We start from the raw sequence: 26,500 nt of genomic DNA, 5'->3' as shown, positions 1-26,500 counted from the left end.
CATTTTATGCAGAAGGCTCTAAAAAAAAAAAAAAAAAAAAAAATCTCTAAAAAAGCAAATCCAGCCTCTCCAGGTCGCCCGGCAGTCAGTGACCCTGTTCTCCCGGGAGGACGCAGGGCCCAAGGAGGCCTGTGCTTCGGAGGCTCTGGAAACGACATCTGGTCTCTTCCATTCAAGGAGGCCCCGGAGAAACCTGAGGCCCAGCTTCGGACAACCACGATCTCTCCGCAAAGTGATTTTCAGGCCGAGAGCTCTGGGCGGCGTGTCTGCAGCCCGCGCGGCAGACTGACCCTGCGTCACGGCTTATCGAGTCCCGTCCGCCCGGCGGTCAGGCCCCTAGAAACCGCCTGTAGGTCCCGGATTTGTGTTGTTTGTCTTTATTTAAACACACACACACACACACACACACACACACACACACATTTTTAATTGATTTTTTATAGAGAGGAAGAGAGAAGGATAGAGTTAGAAACATCGATAAGCTGCTTCCTGCACACCCTCTACTGGGGATGTGCCCCCAACCAAGGCACATGCTCTTGACCTTGACCAGAATCGAACCTGGGACCTTTCAGTTCGCAGGCCAATTCTCTCTATCCACTGAGCCAAACCAGTTAGGGCTGTTGTTTGTTTTTGAAAACAGCATCGTCACCAAACACACTCCCACCTGTCTGTGTTTAACACAATCCAACTTAGATACGTGACAATTATCGGACCTGCTTCCTGAATTGAAAACAGAATTCTTTGTGTAAACTCTCAAGTATGCATTTTAACGTTCGAAAATAGTTAACATGCCAAAATAATTGTTTTCGCTTTTAAAAATTTCTAGTGATTAGTAGACAATATCATATGTCCTCCTTCTTGCTGACAGTGCCTATTTTTCTGACTTAAATTATGTCACTGATTCAAATACACTTGGCAAGGGCGGAGGGAAGCTCATTGGTGGGGCTACGCGCTGAGTGCACCTCAAATACACTTGGCAAATGCTGGAGAAAGCATTCTAATGGTCATTGCTGTTTTCATGAGCCATCAGTCTCATAAACATGTACCTGGACCCATGGCCAAAATATTGCTGACCCAGTCACTCAGTGGTTGACCTATGAACCAGAAGGTCATGGTTGGATTCCTAGACGGGGCACATGCTCAGGTTGCAGGCTTGATCCCCCGTGCGGGGCATGCAGGAGGCAGCCGATCAATGATTCTCGATCACCATTGATGTTTCTATCTCTCTCTCCCCCTCCTTTCCTCTCTGAAATCAATAAAAATATATATTTAAAAATAATAATAAAGTTAAAAAAAATAGAACTGCTTTGGAGTTTATCAGATGTACAGCAGGAGCGGGGAGGCATGCTACTCTGACGATCACGCAGCCATATTCCTGGAGGTTCCCATAATTTTATTCTTGGAAGGAACTGCCATCGATCCCTGGGGAGGCTGGCTATTAGAAAGGTTAATTGGCTTGTCCAGGTCACCCACTCCCAATCCAAGGCTTTCTTGTCCTCTCTGCCCCTTTTTGTCAGAAACCCAATAATTAATTTAGAGTAAACATGTCCCTTTGACACTTGCCTATATCAGGCAGGTCCTAAGTCATCCTATTCAATAATGAATTTTAAATAAGCCAAAAGAAGTACCTTTAGCGTATATACAACCTTGTCTACTCCTTCAGTGTCACGACACTGGGGGGTAAGATTGAAGGGCAGGTCTATGAAGGGCCAAAAACAAATCTGGGAGAGGATCTACAGACAAGTTGCAAAACTGAAAAGTATGTAAGATCTCCGGGCGGGCGGCAGGGAACGGAGGCTTCCGGGTTTGGGCCAGAAGTGGGAAGTGGCAACTGATAACGGACGGGTCTTTACTGTGATCGAGAAGAAGCAGGTGCAAAGTGAGGGCAGCAGCAAATGGCCTCGTGCACCCTTCAAGCAAAGACCCACATTAAAAGAAGGGCAAAGTGGCGTGAAAACTATCTTTATGGGGTGACAACCACCCCCCAACCCAGGCGTGACCCTCAGCCTTTTGTTTCTGAGCACACGGGAAGATTTACTCAGGGAACCGAGCTACAAGTTCTTAACACCTCCTCATGCAAGTTGCTTAACGGTTCCCCTTTTGCTCATAAAACACATTCAAAGCGGTATGTACTATCTCCCTGACGGGTGTGCTGTCAGGGAGTGGGGGAAATTGCCTTGTAAACCGTCAAGGGGACTTTACTCATATTTATCTTAGGAGCATGGGAAAGAGGAGGATCGATGGACTTGGCTGTAACTCCTGCTGCCGTAGACTTTATCACAGCCCGGCCGGCGTGGCTCAGGGGTTGAGGTTCGACCTATGAACCAGGAGGTCACGGTTCGATTCCCAGTCAGGGCACATGCCCGGGTTGCGGGCTCAATCTCCAGTGTGGGGCGTGCAGGAGGCAGCTGATCAATGATTCTCTCTCATCACTGATATTTGTATCTCTCTCCTTTTCCCTTCCTCTCTGAAATCACTAAAATAAAAAAAAAAATTTTTTTAAAAGACTTTATCACAGGCCCTGGCTGGTTAGCTCAGTTGTTTAGATCATTGCCCTGACACACCAAAGTTGCAGGCTCAATTCCCAGTGAGGGCACATAGAAGAATCAACCAATAAATGCATAACAAGTGGAACCACAAATTGATGTCTATCTCTTTCTCTCTATTGCTTTCTTCTTTTCTCTCTCTTTCTCCCTCTCTCTCTCTCTTTTCCTCTCTCAAATCAGCAAATAAAAAAAGACTTTATCATATTAAAATATGCATCATTATATCCAATATGCACAAATAAAATATTGGGGGCTGCAAGGGTCCTTCCCGTCCATCTTTTTCTCAAACAGCTGGCAGTGATGACTTGTCCCCAAACTTGCTGTCTGTCAATGTCAAAGACTGAAACCTTAGTTGGGTGAAATTTAAACGGTGACCACCCACCGAGCCAGGCAAAATATCAGCCCACCACCAACACCCCCTTGGCAGCCTTGGAAACCAAATTCACATTCCTGATTCAAAAAATGTGCCTATTTAATTAAAGTCAGGATTTCCCAGTCTTCCTCCTGGTGGGAACAAGCAGTATCAGGTTTCCAGGATAACACACACACATCTCACCAGGATCTGGCCAGGTTCATTACCCAGAGAGTGAAATGCCATAAACTGCTTTCTACAAACCACTAATTGCCGTCTTTGCTCTGACTCTGGAATACGGATCACTTTACATTCTGCAAAACTTTTCAACAGGCTCTTCTGAGCACAGCTACCAGTCCCTCACACCAGCTGTGGCTGCACAGCCACTCTCCCTGTTAAAACACACAAGATCCTATCAGGGAGACCATCCCGAGCAAGATAATTACTGTGGCAGGAAATGAAAATCGGATTAAGTGGGATTTTTTTGGCACAGGAAACCCCTTCAGGCTTTTGTCTGGCGGGGGACCGGCGAAGAGGGGAGAAGGGAGACCTGACTCTGGATTTCTCTCTGGAGTTTCAGCTCCACTATCTCAAGCTGCTCCTTCCATTCTGACTTCCCATGTTCAGTTCAGTCCATTTGAAATCTACCCCTTGATTGGACCCCCGGTTCACAACATGTATGGATTCTTGTTTATCCAAGCTGTGGATGGCACTACATTAGTTTGTCCATGTGAGGACTAGCTGTTGTGGGCAAGGGAGAAATATTAGAATCAAAAACCTACAGCCGCAAGAAAAATAAATCAGAGGGAGAGAGAGGAAAGAAAGAAACTGGATAATGTGGGATTTCACTGTGAGTCCATCCTGGTGGGGTTTCTTTTCCCCCCTGGTAACTATCAGGAAAAACAAAGAGATCCTAACAGATCAGAGTTCACATTCCAACGGGGCTTTTAAAATTACGAATTTGATAAATTGCTCAGGAGGTAGCAGAAGAGTAAGTGATAGAAGAATAAAATGGGTGATAAAATGTTTCTTCTTTTCTTTCCCTATAGCCCTGGCATTGGACCAACCCTGTGTACACCATATGTATAGTCACTTACCATGACGAATGGGAATAATGTACTACATTTCATAATACTGATCTCTTTGGACATGTCAGAGAAACTCGTCACTGGATGGCTACACTTACTATCTAAAAGTGCTTATCACAACAAACCCTCAAGCACAATTTCCTTTAAAAAAAAAAAATAAGAATAAGAATAAGAATACATTTAAGAGACTTTCCAGAAAAGCAAAGAAAGTTTGCAGAATGCTAAGAGCCCACCCTCCCTCCTTCACTGTTTTGGGTAACCGCTTAATCCTTTCAGATGTTTTCTCCTGCTGGATGCTTGTCTTACGTGCAGTTTAAGATGGTATTTAAAATTGTCAAAATTCCTTCCACAATTGTATCCCTGTTTCCCCTAAAAAATGGACTCAAACTGATGTTAGAAACTGGCACAGATGTTAGAAATTCCATCCTTTTTCCAGAAACAGGCTCTGAGTGAGGTAATATCCCTTTTGGCAAATTCTTATTTCCTCCCTAATTTTGGATGCAATGGGCAGCATGTCCCTCAAAGCGGGTGGACATCACACACAACTCGTCTGCATATCGCTCCCTAAGACATACGTGGAGATCTTTCCAAATGTGGGATGTCTGCAAAAATTCTCTACGATCAGAGTGACTGCTTGTCGTATTTTCTATTCTGAATAGAGGAGAGCACTTTGCTCTGAAAACTCAGTCAACGAAAGCACAGTCGGCCAGTGTAACTAACACCATGCAGAAGACCATAAACTTGAGAAATTAAAGCTGGATTTATATCTCTATAAGTCACAAACACACCGGTGACAAGAGCTAGGAAACGCTAACCCAAAACTTTTTCAATTTTTATAATGCGTTTCTATTCACCGCTTATCAAAATAATCTGGAAAGGGGGAAAATACAAGTCATCTATATTCAAACTAACTATACAACCTGGTGTCATGCATTAGCCAGGAATATTTTGCTGCAAATCAAGCAATTTCAGAAAAATCACCCATGTGTGCTTGTGTGGTTAATTTTCGTCATGATTTAGTGGTACATTTAGTAGCTGCACTTGACAACTGTCTTCAAACATTTCACGCAGAATTGAATACCCCTGCTTTCATTGAGGAGAGAGTTTTAAAACTTATTACCTAAGATTTCAAGTTCTGATGTTCATCAAGGTTAACAAATAACTTCTTATAAACAAGAACTAGGCTTGATTTCAAAGCACAAAATTAAAATGTAAAATGCTTTTGAAGATGTGAACACTCCAAAGATAAATCCTTAAAAAGCATTCACGGAAACACTCGACTCAGTGTTATCTTACTTTCTGCTAACATGGAGAACATAGTTTAAGCCTCAAATTATTCTGATTTTCTAAACTCATCCCAAATCTCCTCTCCAAGTATTATTTATACTTTTTGTTGCCCAAGTGGCTGACATATGCTTTGCATTTTACGCAATAATATCTCCACAGCGGCCAACTTAGAGAATGCACATTTATATCGAAGCTCTCACAAGATATGAGCTATGTGAATCTGAACATCGCTGATAGTCTTTATCGGGAATGCCAATATTGGCTGGGAGTTCAGGGTTATCAAGAGCAGAAAGGTCATGGACAATTCTTGATGAAAGCCAAGAAATGAATAATAAGAAAATGAAATGTCCCCAAGTAAAACAAAAGCACTCCACAGAAAGTAACTTTCGGTGCAATCTCCATTAAATACTGAGACCGGCTTTCATAAAAAAAAAAAAAACACCAAAACCAGTCTCATTATTATTTGTCATAAGCCCCAAGTCATCCTTGTAGAGAAAGACCTTGAGAGATAAGTGCACAAATAACAGTACTCATCGTGATACCCCATGTGTTTATCGACATAAAGATAATATACCTCGGTTCTCTTACGGCCAAATACAGGGTATGTGAATAGGAACCAATTTTTATTATGATCATGACGATTATTTTACCAAGTCATTGACTTTACCCCAAATTGAAAGCCGTTATTCATGAACATCACTAAACCTGGACATTAAGACACGCCGAAACATTAAGAAGTGAAAATTTTCCTGTAATCCTAAACGCTATGCCATGTGAAGACTGATATTTTCATCGCTGTGAAAGAGATCTTAACTTCTCCTCTTATAAATTACATAATAACCTCACTAAAGTAACTAGGAAAAAACACGGGTCCCACACAAAATTTATTTCATATTTGACCCACGAGAGGAGAACTGCATCCGAAGCCCTAGTTCACAAAATTCCGAATCAAGAGGCCAACAGCTCCTTTCTCGGCCGAGGGCAACTTTCCCACTGCATTTTCTCAAAGATGGCTGATGCACACAGCACCTCATAACTACAGAAAAATGGTCGCTCGGATTAAATTATGCAAACGTAGTTTCAAAATAACATGCTCAAGTTTCAGCGCACCAAAGGTGGACCTGTGAAGCATTTGCCACGTTCCGCCTGGTTCCAGCGGGATTTCTGTGGGTACCGAGTCATCCTTATACGGAAAGAGAAGCGCACAAATATCAGGTCCCACGGGCACACTCCCTGCCTTGGACCTGGCCCTGCACTAAGCTGTCAAACCAAGCGCTGTCAGGCGCTTTTTGAGGTCTCCATCCTCGACTCTGGCAGGAGGGGCCATCTTTGAAAAGCTCACGCTCATCTTTTCAAAGTGAGTTATTCCACATACGGAATTTTCAACATGGAGATGCATTTACACAGGGTAAATTATTTATCACAGAAGGTAACTAAAATACACGTTAAATGATCCATTTTCTACCAAGTGGCATTTATTTTCAACCGGCAGCATTTCATAATCAGACACCCACCTACAAAGATTTTTCTGTGAGCATAAAACTACCAGTTTTAATTAAACGTAAATGGTAGAAAAAATGCAGGGTGATTACAATACCAAAGCAAATTCAATAAATTTAATGTGCAGCCTAATCTTAAGCCACAAAATATTGGCCTGGCAAGAAGCACGTTAGATGTTCTCCAATTAATAATTGGTCAATTAAGTATCTTTTTTTTTTTTTTTTTAGCAAATGAACTTTAAGTTTTAAACATTTTTTTCCTCTACTGGTTTATAATTATAGTAAAGACGAAAGAGAAAATTTAAATAATGATGTGCATAAGCTGTCAATCATATTTAGTCTTACTGAAATAATCTGCAAAACAATAGGAAGAAAATGGCAATATGAAATATTTTCATTTTTATGTAGTTGGAAAGTTGCTAGCAGTTGAAAGTTCCATAACAGTAAGTTAAAATAAAAAAATAAAAAGTGTCATACATGGAGCTTTGTATGCTGCTGGTCAAAACACGGGAACCATTTTGTTCTGAAATATACCAGCGTTCTTGGACGTCAAACTTGCATTTTCACTATCCCTTCCATCACCTAAATCAGCCTAAATCGCAACAGCGAAGTACCATGTGCTTCCACTTACACCCCATCGCTGCTTCTGTCTCTTACTGCATTTAAATAAGTTTGTGTATCAAAGCATCCACGCAGCAGCGCTGGGAAAGACGCCTGCGCGGCTCCAGAAGGTGGATGCTGCTGTGCGTGTGTGTGTGCACCTCCAGTTGGGGCAATGTCCCCCGAGCTCTCCCCCTGCAGGTTTCGCTCTGCTTCTTAAACTCGTTTTGAGGACTTCGCTACCAGCTGCGGGTTTGAAACCCCTAGGACAGCAAATACCCTTCCGCCGAACCAACGTTCTAGGCCTCACGCTGCGGAATAAAGTCTCAAAAGGAGTCACACCACAATCCGCTGTCCTTTTAGGTCCCCTCGGGCTGACAGGAGAGTGTCTGTGGCCTGTGGACCACCCTAAACCCTAAACCCTAACCTGCCCGCACCCGCCGGGAGGGCCGGCTGGAAGGGTCACCACCCCAGGCGAGGCGCACAGGCCCGGACCGCGAGATGCTAACTTTAATGGAAACCGGTTGCGCCATGGGGAGCTCCTCGCAAAGGGCCTTCATCAAAAGTGTAAACACGTCTTCCAGGGCAAAGCAAAACGTGTTGTTTACGCGCCCGGGCCACCCTTTGCGCGCAGGGTCACGGCCGCCTTCAGGGGCACCGTTAGGAGCGGCTTCTGGGTGGCGGCGCTCCGCTCGCACACGCTCACGCGCGGCTCCCCATGCATTCCAGCGGCCTCTGGGGACCGGGAAGATGAAGCACAGCCTCTGGTCCATGTCCCCCTAATTTGAGCTATTTTAGTCCAAAATATCCAGTGACATCCCTGAAGAGGAGCAAAGGGGAGGGGGGAGGGTGTAAAGAAAACCAAAATTACTTTCCCCCAATAACTAGGCTTCCTTGTGCCCAACCTCACACACAGGCGATCTGCAGGGACATGGGCAGTTCAGCCGGGACCGGGGAGGGGAAGCCAGGGAAGGGGGTGTCCGTCCGGGGTGTGTTCCCCGGCGCACCCCGCTCCCGCCTCTTACTTTTGGATGATCTGGGGGAGGCCGGCCGGGGGCGGCGGCGGCGGCTGCATCCCTCGCGGGCCCGGGGCTGGCGGCGCTGGGGCACCGGGCACGCTGCGGGCATCTCTGTCCGGCTGCTCGGAGCCGCTGGCGTCCGCGTCCTGGCTCATGGCTGCGGCCGGCACCCGGCGAGGCAAGGGCTGTCCCGGCCCGCGGCGAGAGGGGCGGCCCCGGGGCGCGGTCGCTCACTGGCCGGGGTCCCCGTGCCCGGTCCCCTTGTCCTTCCCGGCGGCGCGGGGAGGAGACGCGGGGGGCGGGGAGGAGGCTGTCCCGGCGGCGCCGCCTCCGCCTCCTCCCGCCGCTCCCGCTGCTCCGGCCAGGCCACGCGGGGCCGGGGTCAGGGGGCGGCTCCGGGCCGGGCCGGCGGGACCCGCTCGGGGCCGGGGCTGCTTGGAGCCCGGGCGGTCCCGGGAGCCCTGGCCGCCGCCCCCGGCGTGCGCCCCGCCACCGCGCCCGCGGGGTCCCGGCCAGGCGCTCCGCAGCCAGGCCCCCGCGGGAGGCGCCGCCGCCGGGCCGCCGGGTCTGGGCGCTCCCGGGAGCCGCTGCCCGGGCTGCCCGGGGACGGAGACGGACGGAGACGGAGACGGGGACGGCGCGCCCGGCGCTCCTGCCCAGCGCCCCGTTCGGAGCGCGCACATCCCCGCGCGAAGCGCTCTCGGCTTGGCACCTCCCGGCGCCTGGCGCCCAGCCAGCGCCACCCGGGCGGAGGGGCCCGACTCGGGTTGGGAAGCCCGGACGCTCCCTCGGGCCCATGGGACTTGGGACCCGGGATCTTGGAGGACCAGGCCCGGGGGCTCTCCAGGCTGTCAGTTGCAGCTGCTGGTGTCAGGGGTCCCCGGAAGCGCCGGTGGGGCCGCTGTGGTCTGTCTTCATTTTGTCCCCTCTCTTCTCTGCAAGACCCGCCGCAACCCCGGAGCGCACAGACAAAAGCAAGCATGCTTTCCGTTCCTGTTACTTGCTGGCGAAGTCTCAGTGGAAATGGGAAGAAGCGGAAAAGAGAGGGTCCTCAGACTTCACCGTCCCCGCCTCTGAAGCTCGATTGGTTGCCGGGAGCCTGTGCGCGCCGGTTCACCTGTACACACAGGATCACCTGCACACACAGGATCACCTGTACACACAGGATCACCTGCACACACAGGATCACCGCTGCGGACCAGGGCATCCTGCCCTGAGGACACACCCAGGCCAGGGGCAGCTAACCTTCCTGGCGCTCGGATGGGGGGCTGAGGAGGCACCTGGTGCTGAAGAACATCTAGGATCACGAAGTCACCCAGGAAACCCTTCAGGATCCTTATGGCTAAAGGGCTTTCTGAATTCTGACACCCGCAGCCTCCGGAAGCACGGAAAAGTGTCCCTTGAGCGCCTAGGAAGCTAGAGCCCACGCCAGCATGCCCCGCGGCCTGGGAAGAAGTTTGCAGAGGGTCTCAAACCCACCCGCTCTCCTCCCACAGCCACGTCGAGGAAAGTTCTGGAGATAGGTTCTCTAGGACCGGATAACTGATTGAATTCCCTGAAAGATGCTTTCTTCTAGACTGAGTTCCTGTCCACTTCCCTGCCAGCCTCGGGAAACTAAGCCTCCCTTGATTTGTGTTATCCTAGCTAGATCTCTCTCTCTCTCTCTCTCTCTCTCTCTCTCTCTCTCTCTCTCTCTCTCTCTCTCACACACACACACACACACACACACATACACACACACACACACACACATACACACACACACACACACAATGATGCATCCATTCTTTGTATTCATAAAGATTGTCACAATCTGCAAAATTGCACCTCACCAAAAACCCCAGGTGAAGAGAGATGGATGGCTGTCCCCATTTACAAATGAGGAGGCATCAGGGTGATTTGCCCCATCACACGCCGCTGGTAGGAGGCTGCCACTGAATTCCTGGCTGTAGTCTCCATAAAAGCCCACCTTCTGCCACCAGAATCTTCTTGTTGATGAAAATTACCCGAAATTACCATCGCAACTCTCCCAGATTCTAAAACTAAAACCTTCTGTAAACTGGCATTAAATTCTCCCTGAGAACCTCCCAGAATCCTGGTGAAGGGGCTTTGTATGCAGGAAGACAGCTGTTAGCTGTGGAGTGACTCAACCTCTGTGAGTACCAGTTACTGGCTACGTAGGTAAGTTGAGAGTGATGAAACCCTGGTTTACCCAGTTACTGTTGGGATTAGAGATAATGTATCGTGCATATTTGGGCAGGAGGTATTCAATCTGACAATTAGTGCAAACACGATTCCTTATGTTCCAACCTCGTAGCCAAATAGAACAACAGATCTCCGACTTCAGGAAGCTGAGTGCCTGGAGGTCACGATGTTGACACAATTAAATCCATTCCCATGACATTTTAAAGATAAACAAACAAACAAACAAACAAAAAAAGAGCCCATATTATATGAATGCGGCTCTCTACATCTCAAAAATAATGTATTAGTATATAAATAATAACAGTGGGTAAATCTAGGTGTTCACTGGGCTTTTCTTGTATCCTTGCTATACATTTAAAATGTTCAAAGTGAAAAAGTGGAAACATTAATAATTCACTAGGTGTTTTTCAAAAATCCCATTTCCATGATTACAGCTTAATCTTGCAATTTATAATATGTGATGTCATAACTCACATTTGAATTGAAACAGGTGCAAGGGGAGAGGGGAACAGTGTAGCAAAAACCTCAGCCAGTTCGCTCCCAACCTCACATCCCCCCCAAAACAGAAGCATTGAACAAGCATTTCCTTTTTGCAAGTCAAACACTAAGTGTATCAAACCGTTCCAATAAAAGATGTTCTTCACATGTGTTTCCTCACTTCTTCCCAGGAAGTATGAAAAGCATCCCTGCCGCTGGAGTTGCAGCCATTTAAGAAACTGTCTTGCTTTTGTCTGACCGGGCCCTGGCCACCCCCCTCACCCCAGGCGCCTTCACAGTTACGGAAGTGAGAGAAATGCCGTGTGAGTCACCCGACTTGACAAATAAAGAGGGTGATGAGGAGGTGAGGGCTGGTGACATCTCTCTTTGTCCCACTCTGCAGAAGTATCCTTCCCTCTGACCTACCAGTGAGCGACGGTTAGGCAGTGAGGCTTTGCTGCCTGTGAATGTAACTGAGCGTTTCCTAGGAGCCAGCTTCTGAGTGCCTGCGTAGATTATTACCCTACTTCATGCGCACAATAACCCCGTGAGCTGCCTGCCTTTATCCATATGCTAGAATCGGGGAAACCGAGGTTCGGAGAGCTGTAAGAACTTGGCCCTGGTCACCTGGCTTTTAAGGGACAGAAGCAGGACTTCCACCAGGTCCAGCCACTGGCTTGGCGACAGACATGGAGCTGATCCCATCTGCCTTCTTTGGGGTGCTTGCCGCCTGCATCTCCCAGTGGCCGCAAAAATGCCATCTTCACTGTCACTCAAGTCTGCGGCTCATTTCTATCCAGATCAGTACATTTATAGGAAGGATCCAAATCGATATCTTACGAACAAGAAAATTCCAAAGAAATTCAGCAGCCTGGCCAGAGGTGCTGGGAAGGAGTGGGGAACTGGAACCCAGGATTCTGTCACTACCAGGGTCCCTCTCAAACCTCTAACTCTCAGGGGCTCTGCCACCCTGGTGAGTTTGGTAACATTAATAGATGTTAACTGGATTCTGGGCACTGGTTTTAGGCGTTTTCTCATGCCTTATTTCATTTAGTATCACCATTTTGCAGACAAGAGAAGCTTGGAACCTGTCCAACGTCCTGGGAAAAATAAAACCTGGAGCCAGGTTTAGACCGTGGTCTCACTCCCTGCCGTCCCCTGCCCTGTTCAAAGGGCAACTAGCCCACCTTGTAGGGTAGTTGTGAGCATTTACCTCTGCGAAGAAACATACTTATTATGCATGGACGTTTCACATATGTATGTTATTACTGTTGTTGTTTTTTTGAATCGTTAATTATAAAGTTTGATAATACCCAGAGCTGGCAAAACCGTGGGGCACAGACACCCTCATGCACTATGAGTGAGTCAGCACCATCAATAAAATGGCAACAAATAAAACTGACTCAGCAGTCACCCTTCTGGCATGTACTCTATGGGCTAGTTGGTGGCAAAAACCAGAAACAACTGATGACATAAAAAATGGTCCCAACATTGAGAGAATGCAATGTAGCTCTTACAAAGAAGGGGATAGGTCTACACACACTGCTAGGGATGGACTTCCAGGATGCATTCTTAAGGAAAAATGAAAGTTTGTCAACAGTATTAGGTATGAATCAATCAAACAGCATAGGCATTTCTGGAAAATTATACAAGGAATTCATTATTAACATGAATTACTTCTGGAATTCATGGAGCAGGAACCTTTTATATTTATGACCTTTTCAAAAATATATATTTTTTTTATTTCAGAGAGGAGAGAGAGAAACATCAATGATGAGAGAGAATCACTGATGGGCTGCCTCCTACATGCCCCACACTGGGGATTGGCCCAAGAATTGAACCGTGACCTTCTGGTTCATGCATGAACACTCAACCACTGAGCCATGCCAGCCGGGCGCTTTTACGACTTTTTATATTATTTGAGTACATAACGTTTCTTATGTAATCCTCCATAAGCCACCTCTTTTAGGCGATTATTTTATGCCCATTTTACAGATAAGAAAGCTAGGGCTCCAAGCAGTTCAGCCACCTGGCCAGCAAATAAGTGAAGAAGCTGCAGATGTTACCCCGGTCCTGGTTACAGTTATGGGGGTGGAGGTTTGGAACTACTGGCCACGGTGCTCCTTGATGCCACCGGGGCCCTGGAGACCAGAAGCGTCTCTGCTGACTCCCGGTTCCTTTGGCTCTCTCTGCTGCTCCCAGGAGCTCAGCCTCCGGTTCCCCACGCCTCCACCAGACCTGGCTCCTCTCTCCCCTCTCCTCCCCCGGAGCTACAGCACAGCCTTTCACGGGCAGTCCCCGGAACCCCTGTAGCTGTTTTAAAACCATCATAAAAGAAAGGCCTGTGTCAGCTCCAGCAAGGAGCGCCTCTCTGAAAACCCAGGAGAGCGCGCGGCTGCAGGATGCTGTTTAAAAATAATGTGGTTACTCATGGAACTGGATGCACATCTGAATCTGAAGGAGACAGTCAGGGAACTTTAGCTGAGGAAAACTGAGGACATGACCCAGGAGGTTCTTTTCTGCCTGACAACTCGTCCCTCATTGGCTGCAGGGACGGGCTAAGCCCGCGTCTCCCGGGTCCTGGATTTATCAGCCAGGCCCTCTGTCCTCTCGGGAGCCGCACAGGGATCGCATGAGAATCAAAACAGCAGTGGACTGGGAGCCAGAGAATCTGGGTCCTGGATCAGGAGGTATTTCCAATGGCCCCGGAGAGAAGAGCGGTTATCCCAAACCCGGAGTGACATCAGCATCTCTGCCTGCCCGCCCTGCGGGCATCACTGCCCCTCGCCCAGGTGGCCGGCGTGCTGTGCTTCCACAAGTTCCGTGCCTGGTGACGAACCAGCAGCTGTGGGCTGAGTCCAGAATCCCAGGGGCTCAGAGCCGGGGAGGGCAGGGTTCCCTGCTGCAGCTTCATGGCAAAGAAGGATTTTGAGCCAGGGAATGGCTTTATCTCCTTCGATAAGAGACAGCAAAGCAGCAGGGGAGGGGGTTCTACAACAGGGTGCAGCTGCATGCTTTTGGAGGGGAGCATGGGAAGTCGTGGAGATACGGAGTGAATGTGGGAGAAACATTAGCAAGTGGCTAATGGCATGATTTAAGTTCCAAGGGGCTCGGCACCCCCGCGGAGACCCGGCGTCCACACCGCACGCCTAATCCCTGGGGAATGTCACCGTCATTCGGAGGCCGATAGTGTGACTCCCAGCCCGGCCAAGGGAAACGGCACTTCTCCGAGGCAGAGGATTCCTTTATCGAGCCCTCCCCCCAGCCACCTCCTCCGTCTTCTCTTATCGCCCGGGCTGTCTGTCTGTCAGGCCAGGCGCTTTGCCCACCAGCTCGGGGATCAGGTGACCATTATGGAAGGCCACACCGGAGGCGTGTGCATGCCAGCGTGACGCCGGTCACAGTCAGAGCCTGTGATGTGCTGACCTCATTGAGGGGCACCCAGGCAGCTGGCCTGGACCTGGGGCTTCCACTCCCTGAGGCAGCATCTTTGGCCATCCAGGGCCACCCCAGGCAGGGGATAACCACCGGAGTCAGAATAGCTGAGTGAGAAACCCATCCCCATGGCCTGTCAGCTGCGTGGCTGCAGGCACATTACTTTACCTCTCTGAGCCTCAGTGTTCCCACCTGAAAAATGGGAATCATAGTGGCCACATCATAAGGTTATTGTGAGGATTAGGTGTAAAGCACTTAGGGGGTTAGTAAGAGGATTTCAGCTGTAAGCTACATAGACCTGGGGATCTCATGTAATACCTGGTGATTGTAGTTCAGAATCCTGCATTGTTGAATTGAGATTTGCTAAGAGAGTAGGACTTAAATATTTTCACGGTGGGGGTAAAAAACGTGAATCCATTTCTTCCCACCTTCTACCACAGGACACAGGGGGGGTCTGGCTCACAGGCCCCCACCTGACGCCCTCTCCTTGCCACACTTCATTCATAGTTTAGGCTAACACAACATCCTGAGATTGCCTTGCTGAAACAGGGTTTTCCATCTGAATCTCTTGGGCAGGAAAGGAGGGAGGACCAAAGGTTCTGTAGGAGCATTTTGTTTCTTAATAAACAGCTTAAGTCAATATTCCAAAGGGCAGACTTTTGGTCCCTCCATCTCACACACAGACAAAACATGTGTGGCAATGGCTGTGTCCATGAACTGGGAGGGGTCTTTTCACAATGTAGGTGACATCACATCGCTGCTGTGTACACTTTCAATATCTTACACTCTTATGTCAATTATACCTCAATAAAGCTGGGGAAGGGGGGTTCTTTTTTTGTTTTTGTCACCTGGCTTATGGTTGGGGCTCAGCAAGCTGTCATTCGCTATTTTTAATATTATGTTTAATAGTACAACCTCTGGACTTCCCACTGGAGAATCAGTGATCAAAACGCCGTCTCCTCTTGAACAAGGGAGGGTGCACTGTGGCAGGATGTCAGTCACCTCCTGCCTACGGAAGCCCCAGAGGGAAAGAAGGGTCCAAGGGAGAAGGACTCAGACATTCATAAACCTGCTCAGCCTCCCCCTGGTGTGGCCTCCAGGAGCACCTCCTTTCACACTAAAACCCGGGCCAGGATGGTCAATTCTTTCCCTGGAAAAACACCTGCTGCATTCACCCTCTGTGTCTCTTCCTATCGCCCCTGCTGAGTGTCCTTCTTTCTCCATGCCCTGCCTGCCTGACCCCAGGAGCTCACTGCTACAGAAGCTAATCATGTACTCAGTGGTAAATCAATTTTTAAAAAAATTATTTCAGCTGCTGAAACCGGTTTGGCTCAGTGGATAGAGCGTCGGCCTGTGGACTAAAAGGTCCCAGGTACGATCCCAGTCAATGGCATGTACCTGGGTTGCGGGCACATCCCCAGTAGGGGGTGTACGGGAGGCAGCTGATCGATGTTTCTCTCTCATCGATGTTTCTAGCTCTTTATCCATCTCTCTTCCTCTCTAAAAAAAAATCAATAAAATATATTTTTTTAAAAATTATTTCAGAGAGAGAGAGAGAGAGAGAGAGAAACTTCGATTTGTTGTTCCGCTCATGTATGCATTCATTGGTTGACTCCTGTATGTGCTGTTGTGACCAGGGATTAAAGCCATGATCATAGCGTATCGGGACAATGCTCTGACCAACTGAGCCACCCCTCCAGGGCTCACAAGGTATTTTTTAAATGATGAGATCTCTTTTTACTGTCTTGTGGTTTAATTTCCCATGTGTTATGCGTGGTCCTCCTGACTGTATCAGGAACACCTGTGCTGCAGAGGCTAGAAGTGCCTTTCTTAGTAGCCCTTTCATCATCAAACTCTGAGATCTGGCTCTAGTAGAGCGTTTATTATTTATTTATTTGACCCAGCACATGAATGTCCGCTGTGAAGATTTGGAAACCTGGCGTAGTTTTTAGTTCTGCCATTGGTTGGTTTATAGCAGTATCCTAAGAATCAGACAAACCTGAGTTTGAATCCTGACTCTTTTGCCGAACAGCTGTGTGACATTGGATAGTACAGTGGTGCCTCGCATAACGAACGCCTCGCACAGCGAACTTTGGACAGGTTTTTCATGAAACCATCGGCCAAAAAGCAGAAAATGGATGAAGATGTGCAAGATTCGGTAGACTCTTCTTAGTCTGTCTTACAATTAAAAAAATGTGTTTTTTAAAAAAAAATTATGTTTTTAGATGTATCTAAATAAAAATATGTCATCTTAGCATATTTTTTTTATGTCATCTTAGCATATTTTATGCTACAGAACGAATTATTTTTTTTAACATGTATTGTTATGGGAAAACGCGTTTCACATAACGAACTTTTCGCATAACAAGCTTGCTCCTGGAACGAATTAAGTTCGTTGTGTGAGGCACCACTGTAACCCAAAGGCTGTTGGCCTGTGTCTCCTCACCTGTTGAACGATGGTCAAAGGTTGGGAGTTGCAATGCTGTAAGTTTGGCACATAGTAGGTCTGCAGAATCCATCTGTGGAATGAATAATTAATGTCAGTGCTTAGCACCATGCCTGCCAGTTAGGTTCCCTGTGAAACAGACCCTGAAACAGAGATAGGGTTTTTGAGAAGCTGCTCCCAGGATCAGCACGTGGGGAGGAAAAGGGAAGGAAGTAGAACTGGGCAGAAAGAGAAGCTGGGTTATGATAAAGACTCAATGGAGACCTCAGCCAACCCCACGGAAATTCTGAAGCTGGGGTGACCCTCCAGGAGTGGTTAAAGTGGCGCTTAGCATTTCCACATTTACATCCTCCCAGGTTCAAGTTTAATAGAAAAGTGAGCATGCCTCTCCCAATGGTCCTAATAAAAGTCCTATTCCATTCCTCTGGCTCTGGCTGGGCCATGTGTCTATTCATGAACCAATCTATGGCTGTAAAATGTGATAATCTAATTGGCTGAGCCAGAGTCAGATCCTCACCCCTGGTGCCCGATGTGGCGTTAACTTCACCTGAAGCATGCATGTTGAAAACTGGGCAGTCTGTGATTCCCTTCGTGGAAAATCTAAAGGTGCCAAGAATGAGTGGATGCTAGACAGCAAACCCCTGACTATGTTTATTCTTAACCGAACAGCACGCAAACAGCCTCTGGTATGGCAGGTGCATGAAAAACACAATAATGTGGAATGCAATATGCCTTGGAGTTTCTGACACAAAGGAGGTAATCAGAAATGTTTGCTGAAAATAATTAAATATGCCAAGTAAACAGGGAAAGCAAGCATCTATGAGGTGATCCTCAAGCTCTGTCATGTGAATTTTTTTTTTTAATTCTTTATTGTTGAAAGTACTACATATATTCCCTTGTTCCCCATTGACCTCTCCCAGCCTGCCCCTGTTCCCCTGCCCAGACCCTCACCCCTCCTACTGTCTGTGTCCATTGGTTTATGCTTATATGCATACAAGTTCTGTCAGAAATAGATCCTCAAGCTGAGTCTTAAATCTCAGCCCGAGAGAGGCTTCTGAGCCGATGGATTGTTCTGTTTCTTGAGCTGGGGGCTGGTTGCATGGATTGATTCACTTTGTAGAAATGTAACAAACTCTACATGTAAGATGTGTGTCTCTTCCTGCTTGTATTTTATACTTTAGTAGTAAAAGAAAGAAATCTCACATGTTCTGAGGCACAGAGGGTAACGTTATATTCTTCATGTGCTCGCCTACTTTATACACGAGGACAAGTTAGCGCTTTTTCTCTGATATAGGTGGCAAATATTTCCATCTAATACATTATTTTTCTTTTAATGTTGCTTGCTATATATATTTTTTTGCTATGCTAATGTTGCTTTATTTTTATACAGAGCAATTCATTAATCTTTCCTTTTGTTGCCTATAGACTTTAAGTTCCTCCACACCGAGATTATTTTTAAATTATCGGGATTTTTGTGTGTGTTTTTTTTTCTAGTATCCGTATGATTTTATTTTTACTCATAGGCCTCTGATCCATTTGGAGTTTATTCTGGTGTAGTGTGAGGCATGGTTCCCATTTCATCTTTCTCCAAATGACCATCCAGTTGCCCTAACGCCACTTATTAAAAGAATCAACTTTTCTTATGATTTCAGATATTATCATATGCTAAGCTTCCATATCCACTCAGGCCTATTTCTGGGCTTTCTATTTTATTCTCATAGTCTCTATTCATTTGCCAGTTTTAATTCTAGATCCTTTGTAATATTATTTATTATTTGACAAGCCTACCCTCTTCTCACAGTTCTTTCTTTGGGAATTTTTTTAAAATAACTATTCTTGCATGCTTCTTTTTCTATGAGTGCCAGACTCAACTCCTCTAGAAAAAATAAATGTGGTATTTTCATTGGTATCATATTAAAATTATATATCGACTTGAGGAGAATTAGATCTTTATGATCTTGAGTTGTCCATCAAAGAACATAGGGTATCTTTTGCTTTGTCCAATTCTCCTTTCATTCCTGTGGGGCATCTTAGAGTGTCTCTCAGAGAGCTTTTGATGATATTAGTGGTAGCAAATATAACATTAGGCATTCCAGCAGATCAAAGCAACAATTTTATTACAGAAAATGTGATCCTAGAGGAGAGGACAGAGCCTGGTGAGTCATTACACTAAAATCAGCTGCCAGTCCCACAGCCCAGAGGGACAGAAGACCTGGAGCCAGATGAGGCAGCCATAGCACCTCTCCTGGGGCTCGATACCACCACCTGGTACCCTAGAGACTCCAAATGGCGTGCTGGGGGACTACGTTCAGAGCCAAGCTTGCCTCTTGCATACTATGCTTTCTTATGACTATGTGACTCCTTTTCTAGATGCCAAGTGCCACAATATTAGGTAACTCCTTACCAGATATTGTTAGAATTTCTATATAGTTCACGTATTTGTTAGTTTATCTCTAAATGTCTTATGCTTTTGTTTGTTTGTTTGTTTCTATAATAAGCAGAGGTTTCTCTTTCATTATCTCTTTTAACTGGCTATTGTTTGTGTCAGTATAAATACAATTAATTGCACATTTATATATCACTCTGTCAAGTGATCCTGAAGGCTGCCAGCTCTGAACAAGGCACTGACTGGGAGGGATTCTGCAGTAGGTCCAGTAACCTGCTGCTTGGGCCATGGGACACAGAAGAGCCTGCGGTGCTAGAGCAGTTGATGGAAGAAGATGCTGTGTAGGACTTACTGCAAACCTGAGTTCTGGAACAAGCCAGGATGTGGACAGCAGAGAACTGTACGCCATAGGAAAAACTGCCGGCTCCTGGTAGAGACGAAATCTCTGATCTTGCTGACTATGGACTATCAAGTGGCTATGGGGCCACCGTGTGGGTTTGGTGTGATTTCAAGAGGTGGGGCAGCAGGACTAAAGGGGGATGGGGGAGCTGGTGAGCAAATTCAAGGAGAGGGACCCATGGAAAGACTGGGAAGTGGAGACAAATCTGAGGTTCCTGCTTCCCACCTCCAGTATCTAAGCCTCCAATGTACCCCTCCCGCCCCCCCCACACACACACACCCCTCTGTTATTACTACTGGCTCTTTGGATCTGAGTGACAGGACCCTTTGACTTTGTCTCCTACCCTCTCAGCCCCCCGCCCCCCCACTCCAGGCTGAGAAAGACAAAGGTCTTGCCTAGTCAATAGTCAGTTGTTGCACATCAGAAAGCCCCAGCAGCTGATGGCACCAGGAAGGTTAGTCCTGCTACTGGATTTGCCACTTTCCGACTCCAGAAATACCCCCCATTCCAGCCTCTGTGTGTTCTGCTTGCTCCCTCTGAGAGCACACGGGCAGAAGTTGGATTAAGGGACCACTCACATTAATGTAAACAGGCACATGTATTTGGAGTCCTTTTCTTTAAAAGCCCAGCAGCCTCCTTTGCACCTGTTGGCACAATATCAATTTTCTCTGTTTCATTCATGCTGCGTGGGGGATTCAATTATAGTTTCAATTACAAAGTCAACAACATTTGGGAAGCCCCTGCCAGGCACTTTCACTTAATCCTCAGGAAAACTCTGCAAGATAGGTGTCATCATGCCCATTTTTCTGGACGAGAGAACTGGGTCTCGAAGAAGTTCAGAAACCTGGACAAGGTCACAGTAGAGTGAGGATTCCAAGCGAGGCCTCTGGCCTGCGGAGAGGCTGATCTTTCTAGCACAGACAGAGTGCTGGGCTTCAAAGAGTCTCAGTTCATGCTTAAGGCACTACCGCTGCTCCAAGCACATAAGAACAACAGATCAAATACTTTAAAAATTAATCTTGGCCCGGCTGACGTTGAGTGTTGACCTTATGAACCAGGAGTTCACTTTTTGATTCCCCATTAGGGCACATGCCTGGGTTTTGGGTTCTATTCCCAGTGTGGGACGGCCATTCAATGATTCTCTCTCATTGTTGATGTTTCTATTTCTCTTACCCTCTCCCTTCCTCTCTAAGATCAATAATATATATATACATATATATATACATATATATATATATGTATATATATATATTATTTTATTTTATTTTATTTTTTTTAATTAATCTTGGCACAAACCACAATGAACATCTCCATGGACTATCAGAATGAGCTGGAAAACCAAAATTTCAAGCACACGAAGAAATCTAACCCTAAAAAAGAAAGCTAATCACATCAAACAATTAGAAATTTAATACACATTAAGTTAAAATAATAGAATTGTCCGGCAAAAAAGAAAAATGTGAAGGGGTATGTTTAGATTGCCTTGTTCTCAATGCATCTTACCAAATGGCCAGTTTCAGTTTGTCCTCCTAACAACGTAGTTCATTCTGATCACTTCACTCAGAGAGTACCTGCCAGGCTTCTCCACTGGGTACTCTTTCCCCTTTGCGCCTAAGAAGAATTCTGTGGGGAGGCCATGAGAATGCTATCGCATTTGTGCAAACGACAGTCAACAGTGTATTCAACTGAGATAATGGCAAAGGAGGGGACCTATTTCACAAAACTCTGGAAATAAGAGCCACAAGCTAGGATGGTTGTTTGGAGATGAGGAACGAGAGGGGAGGAAGAGCTAACACTGGTGTTAAATGTTCTGGTGGGTGGAGGGGAGCAGTGGCACACAGAAGAGAGAGCCAGGGGATGATAGGAAGTTCAGTCTGTGGGTAAGTTCTCACTCCCAAACCGAGAGTCATTACTGTTATTTTGAATTCATTTATATTGTAATATTAAAACAGGTAACATATTCATGTGATCTGAAAATATTAAAAATATACATAATATTTATTTGGAAATTAAATAACATACTTCTAAATAATCCACTGGCCCAACTGGTATGGCTCAGTGGTTGAGCATCGACCTATGAACCAGGAGGTCATGGTTTGATTCCTGGTCAGGTTACATGCCCGGGTTGCAGGCTTGATCCCTAGTGAGGGGTGTGCATGAGGCAGCTGATCCATGATTTTGAGTCCATATCTCTTATCATTGATGTTTCTCTGAAACCAATAAAAATATTCAGGGGGGAAAAAGAATTAAGTGAGATAGTGAAGAAAAAGCACTCTTCGTTGGTATATGCCTAGCTCAGAGTACATATCCTCCACACAAGGTACTCCTCCTACCTTTCCACATGATGTATGCACAGGTGTGCGTGAAACAGGTTTGAGTGTGAGTGTGTGTGTGTGGGGGGGGGGGGGGGGGAGGAGGCAGGGATGGCTGTGAGATACAGAACACACTTGGCTCAATTACTCACGGCCACAAAATAAAAAAGTTGCTCCAAGCATGTACAGCCCCCAGGATGATTATAAATCCCTCAGCCCTGGCCCCAGGTCACACCACTCCTTGCCTACCCTCCCCCACCTTCCTCACTGAAGGCCAGAGCCCTGCTGCCTTACTCTCTCCCTGGATGGCCTGGCCCATGGATGCCCAGGTCCTGGGAGGCCACAGAGCATCAGAGGTTCCAGGGTGGTCCTGAAGGGTTCTGAGCACAGGCCAGACCCCAGAGGTCTGCTGGGCTTTTGGGAGACCCCTCTGGACTGTGCCTGCTCCGAGGAACTCTCTAGGTAAGACTTATCAAGACTTATCAGTCCAGAACCAGTGAAGAGAGATGCAACCCCCGCCCCAGCGTGCCTCTCCTCCCACACATACACACACCCTGGAGCTCACAGAGCAGGTGGGTAGAGCAGGTGGGTGCACTTTAGGCCTCAGCTTTTCTGGGAAGCGGCTGGAATTCCCATTTCTGCACACCCTTTCCTGTTGAGCTTTGGGAGGCCTGGCAATTTAAAGGACTCCTGCTGTGAATCTATTTCTAAACCAACCAACCACCTCCTCCCTGCTGGGCTCTGGAAAGCTGTTTCCTGTGACTTTGCTAAAGGCGAGAAGCACACAGACACCTCTGGGAAGTCAGCATGAAGCCAGGCAGGCCTCTCAGTTTTCCCAGAGGTTCCAGTTAGCTCTGCGGGGTTGGGGTGGGGAGGGGCGGGTGCTGATCCTGGGGCAAGATTCCCTGGGCAGCAAGTCCATCCTCCTGCTCATCCCCCTGACCAGGAAAGGGGAGTGCTGAAAAGGAACAGGACCCACATTGAAGCAGGTCCAGGCTAGGTCAGGAGCCCAGGAACACTCTCTTGCCTATCTCTGTGTCCCCAGCATCAGAACTCAGGCCTCGTGTGATGCCTCAACAGAGGCTCAAAGTGATGCTGAGCTGGACTCAAAATCACGTCTCTCTCTACTCCCCCAAGACGCCGCTGAAAAAGTTCTAAACAGAAATGCTTTGGCCCTGGCTGGGTAGCTCAGATGGTTTGAGCAGTGACTGTCCCAAAGTGCCAAGGTTGTGGGTTTGATCCCGTTAGGGCACATACGATCTCTCTCTTTCTCTCCCTCCCTCTCCCCCACCCCCCCCATTCCTCTATCTGTAAAATCAATAGATTTTTTTTTTTTTTAAGAAGTACTTTGTAAGATCCTACTTGAGGGTGACTGTCCTAGATGAAATATAGTTGCAAAATCTGGGCTCTTCCTCCCCCCGAGAGGAGGGGCCTCATTCCCCTCACTTTGGTACTGAGCTGGGCTTTGTGGCTTGCTTGACAAGTTGAGTGATGTGGAACTGATGTCTGGGACTCTCACAGCTAGTTCCCCTAACATCACACCAGCTATGGAAGGAAGCCTTGGACGCTCCAGGTCAGCCTATCTCCTGGAACCCCACCTAAGGGACCACCATGGATGCCACACGGAGCAAAGAATCACCTCACTGAGCCCTGCACAAATTCTTGCACCACAAAATCATGAGCTATAATACCTCGATAGCTGTCTTAATCTACTGTTACTCAGTCATAGATAACTGCACGAACTTCTCATCGAGAACATACCAGATAACAGAGTAGCTGGCTGTTGAGTCCTTTCTAACGCAATACACACACCCCTGAATTTTATACACTTTGTATGCATGGCTTTCTTTCAAGCTTCTCTTTTGTTTTAAATGTTTTTGTTTGTTTGCATTTTAAATGTATTTTTATTCATTTCAGAGAAGAAGGGAGAGAAAGAAACATCAATGATGAGAGAGAATCATTGATCGGGTGCCTCCTGCATGCTCCCTACTGGGGGATGAGCCTGCAACCCGGGCATGTGCCCTGACTGGAATCAAACCATAACCTCCTGGTTCATAGGTCAACTGATGCTCAACCACTGAGCCACACCAGCCTGGTTCAAGCTTCTCTTAAACTCCAAATATTACTAATGTGACTTGGATACCAACCGGCACAAAATATTAAACCTAATTCTTATTGAGCAACCACTGTATGCAAACCACTGTTCTCATTTAATTCTATTGATAGAACCACCTTTTAAGATACTTTTGCCCTAGCTGGTTTGGCTCAGTGGATAGAGCATCAGCCTGTGGACTGAAGGGTCCCAGGTTCGATTCCAGTCAAGGGCACATGCCTGTGTTGTGGCTCGATCCCCAGTGGGGGGCATGCAGGAGGCAGCCAACCAATGATTCTCTCATCATATTTCAATCTCCTTCTCCCTTCCTCTCTGAAATCAATAAAAATATATTTTAAAAAAGATAGTTTCATGGGTGTCTCCATTTTACAGAAGTGGAAACAGAGGTTAACAAACTTGCCCAAGACCACACAGCTAGCAAAAGTCAGAGCTGGAATTCCAAACCCCTGCTTTTCTCTCCATGTACCACCTCTCTCAATGCGTGGGGCTTCCCTGGGCCCCTTCCCACATATGAGACACCACACGGGACAGGCTATGTTGGGATCAGTAGGGCCTCTGGGGTAGATGCTGGGGTGAAGGTCCAGTGCCCCAGGAGAGCTGCCTCCAGGATGATGAATGAGCACAAACCCCAGGCCCAGCCTTTTCCCACCTGCCTGAGCCCCCTCCTCAGGCCCCTGCCACAGCTGTCACCATCACAGCCTCTGATCCAATTACAGACCCCAGAGCCCCCGGCTGCCTCCTCCTCCTCCTCCTCCCAGGGCACAGGAAGGCAGACCCATCCTGCCTGGGAACAATGCTGAAGCTGGAGGGCGAATCTATCAAAGGCACTGCCAGCTGCCACCATCCCTGTGGCCCCCACCCTCTGAGCTCATTCCCTGGGGTCTCAGGCGGCTGGTGCTGAAGAGGGACAGGAATGAGGGCCCTGCGGTGGGGATGTGTGGAATCCTGCAGTTGGTTTTGTTTAGACATGGAATACCCCAGGCCTGGGCTTTGCACCTGCTGCTGGAGGAAGTCATCTCTTCCTCACCAGAGCACGTTCACATGCACACACACACGTACATACACACACCCCAGAGAAAGTCACCTCCTCCTCCACCCAGCGCACGTTCATGTGTACAAGTACATATGCATACATACATGTACACATATACACACAAACACACACACACACCAGTGGAAGTCACCTCTACCTCCCACCCAGTGGTTTCTCAACACACTATTGGCTCAAGATACCCAGGCCTGGATTAACTCCAGGCTTCACCTTTTATTCATTTGGTGGCACTGGGCCTGCTCCTAATCTAACCTTCAGTTTCCTCATCTGGCAAATGGCTTTATCACAGCACCTGACTTATAGGGTTTTTATATCCCAGGTCCTCACCAAATGCTTGTTGAATAAACCCAGAATCGCCCACCCCTCAATCTATCTATTCATTCTCTATGGTGCAAGTCCTTGACCCCTACTGTCCTCCATACCTCCCTTCCTTCCCTCTATCCCACCCCTACCCAACAGGGCTTGACTGTAGTTGAATCAAGCTGGGAGGTTTAAAAAGACTCTCCCCTCAAAGAAAGCCTCCACCAAAGAAAACAACAAAAACGGGGGTAGTGGCTGGCCTGAATGGAGGCTCTCTGGTAGGCCATTTCTGGGAACCCAGCACTCCAGCTCTGAGCCCTGTCTGTCTAAACTTCTGCCAGTCACACCCCCAGGCCTGAGCCCCACGCCCAACTGCTGCCCACTGTTTACCTTGTTCAGATGCAAGTTTTGCTTTCTCTTCGGATAAAAGCAAAATCCTAGTCTGGTGCTTTCCTCTGTACAGATGCCGCAGGTTCATTTCCTCCGCAGGTCAAAGCGTTCAGCAGGCCTGATTGCTCGTGAGGCCAGATTTTCCTGGCTGATAGGCATTACATGTGGCCCACCTGGGCCCTGCCCTGCCCTGCCCTGCCCTCCAATCTTCAGAGAGAAAGGCCGGAGAAATGGCATCTTCAACAACCACTCCAGGTGAATTGGATGATGAGGCTTGAGTAGCGTAGGTGTAGATTACACCACCTCCAATTTCCTTACGAGATAGTATGGGGTCCTGCATCCATTTCTAGATAAAGTTCTGGCTGAATTATTCCAGATTCATCCCTAGGGGGTGGGGGGGAGGGAACAAGAGGGCCCCACAGAATGCAGGTTCTCTCTAGCACTCAGTCCCCCTTCTCTGTGGGGAGAACCAAGTCAAAGAGAACCAGGGCCAAGGTACCAAGAGTCTGTGGCAGGAGTCACTAAGGCGAGAGGCAGCCTGGGGCGGCCCAAGGATGGCCCCCTGGCAATGGGTATTTTTCCATTGACTTTTTT

General features: G+C 47.5%; 1 protein-coding gene across 2 annotated transcripts in view; it reads right to left on the bottom strand.

Moving 5' to 3' along the window:
- RBM20 (RNA binding motif protein 20) overlaps positions 1 to 8,730 on the bottom strand; it is a 171,250-nt gene extending 162,520 nt beyond the window's left edge. For both annotated transcript variants that reach the window (XM_084903376.1, XM_084903378.1), the window contains exon 1: positions 8,398 to 8,730. In XM_084903376.1, coding sequence (XP_084759502.1) covers positions 8,398 to 8,546 — 149 coding nt within the window. In that variant the 5' untranslated portion in view covers positions 8,547 to 8,730. The remainder of the gene's footprint in view (positions 1 to 8,397) is intronic.
- Between the last annotated feature and the right edge of the window lie 17,770 nt (positions 8,731 to 26,500).

This window comes from Pipistrellus hanaki (genome assembly GCF_964339955.1).
Source record: "Pipistrellus hanaki genome assembly, chromosome: 14".
NCBI lineage: Eukaryota > Metazoa > Chordata > Mammalia > Chiroptera > Vespertilionidae > Pipistrellus > Pipistrellus hanaki.
The sequence above is the reverse complement of the archived record's forward strand: the minus strand, read 5'-3'. Positions and strand labels throughout refer to the sequence as shown.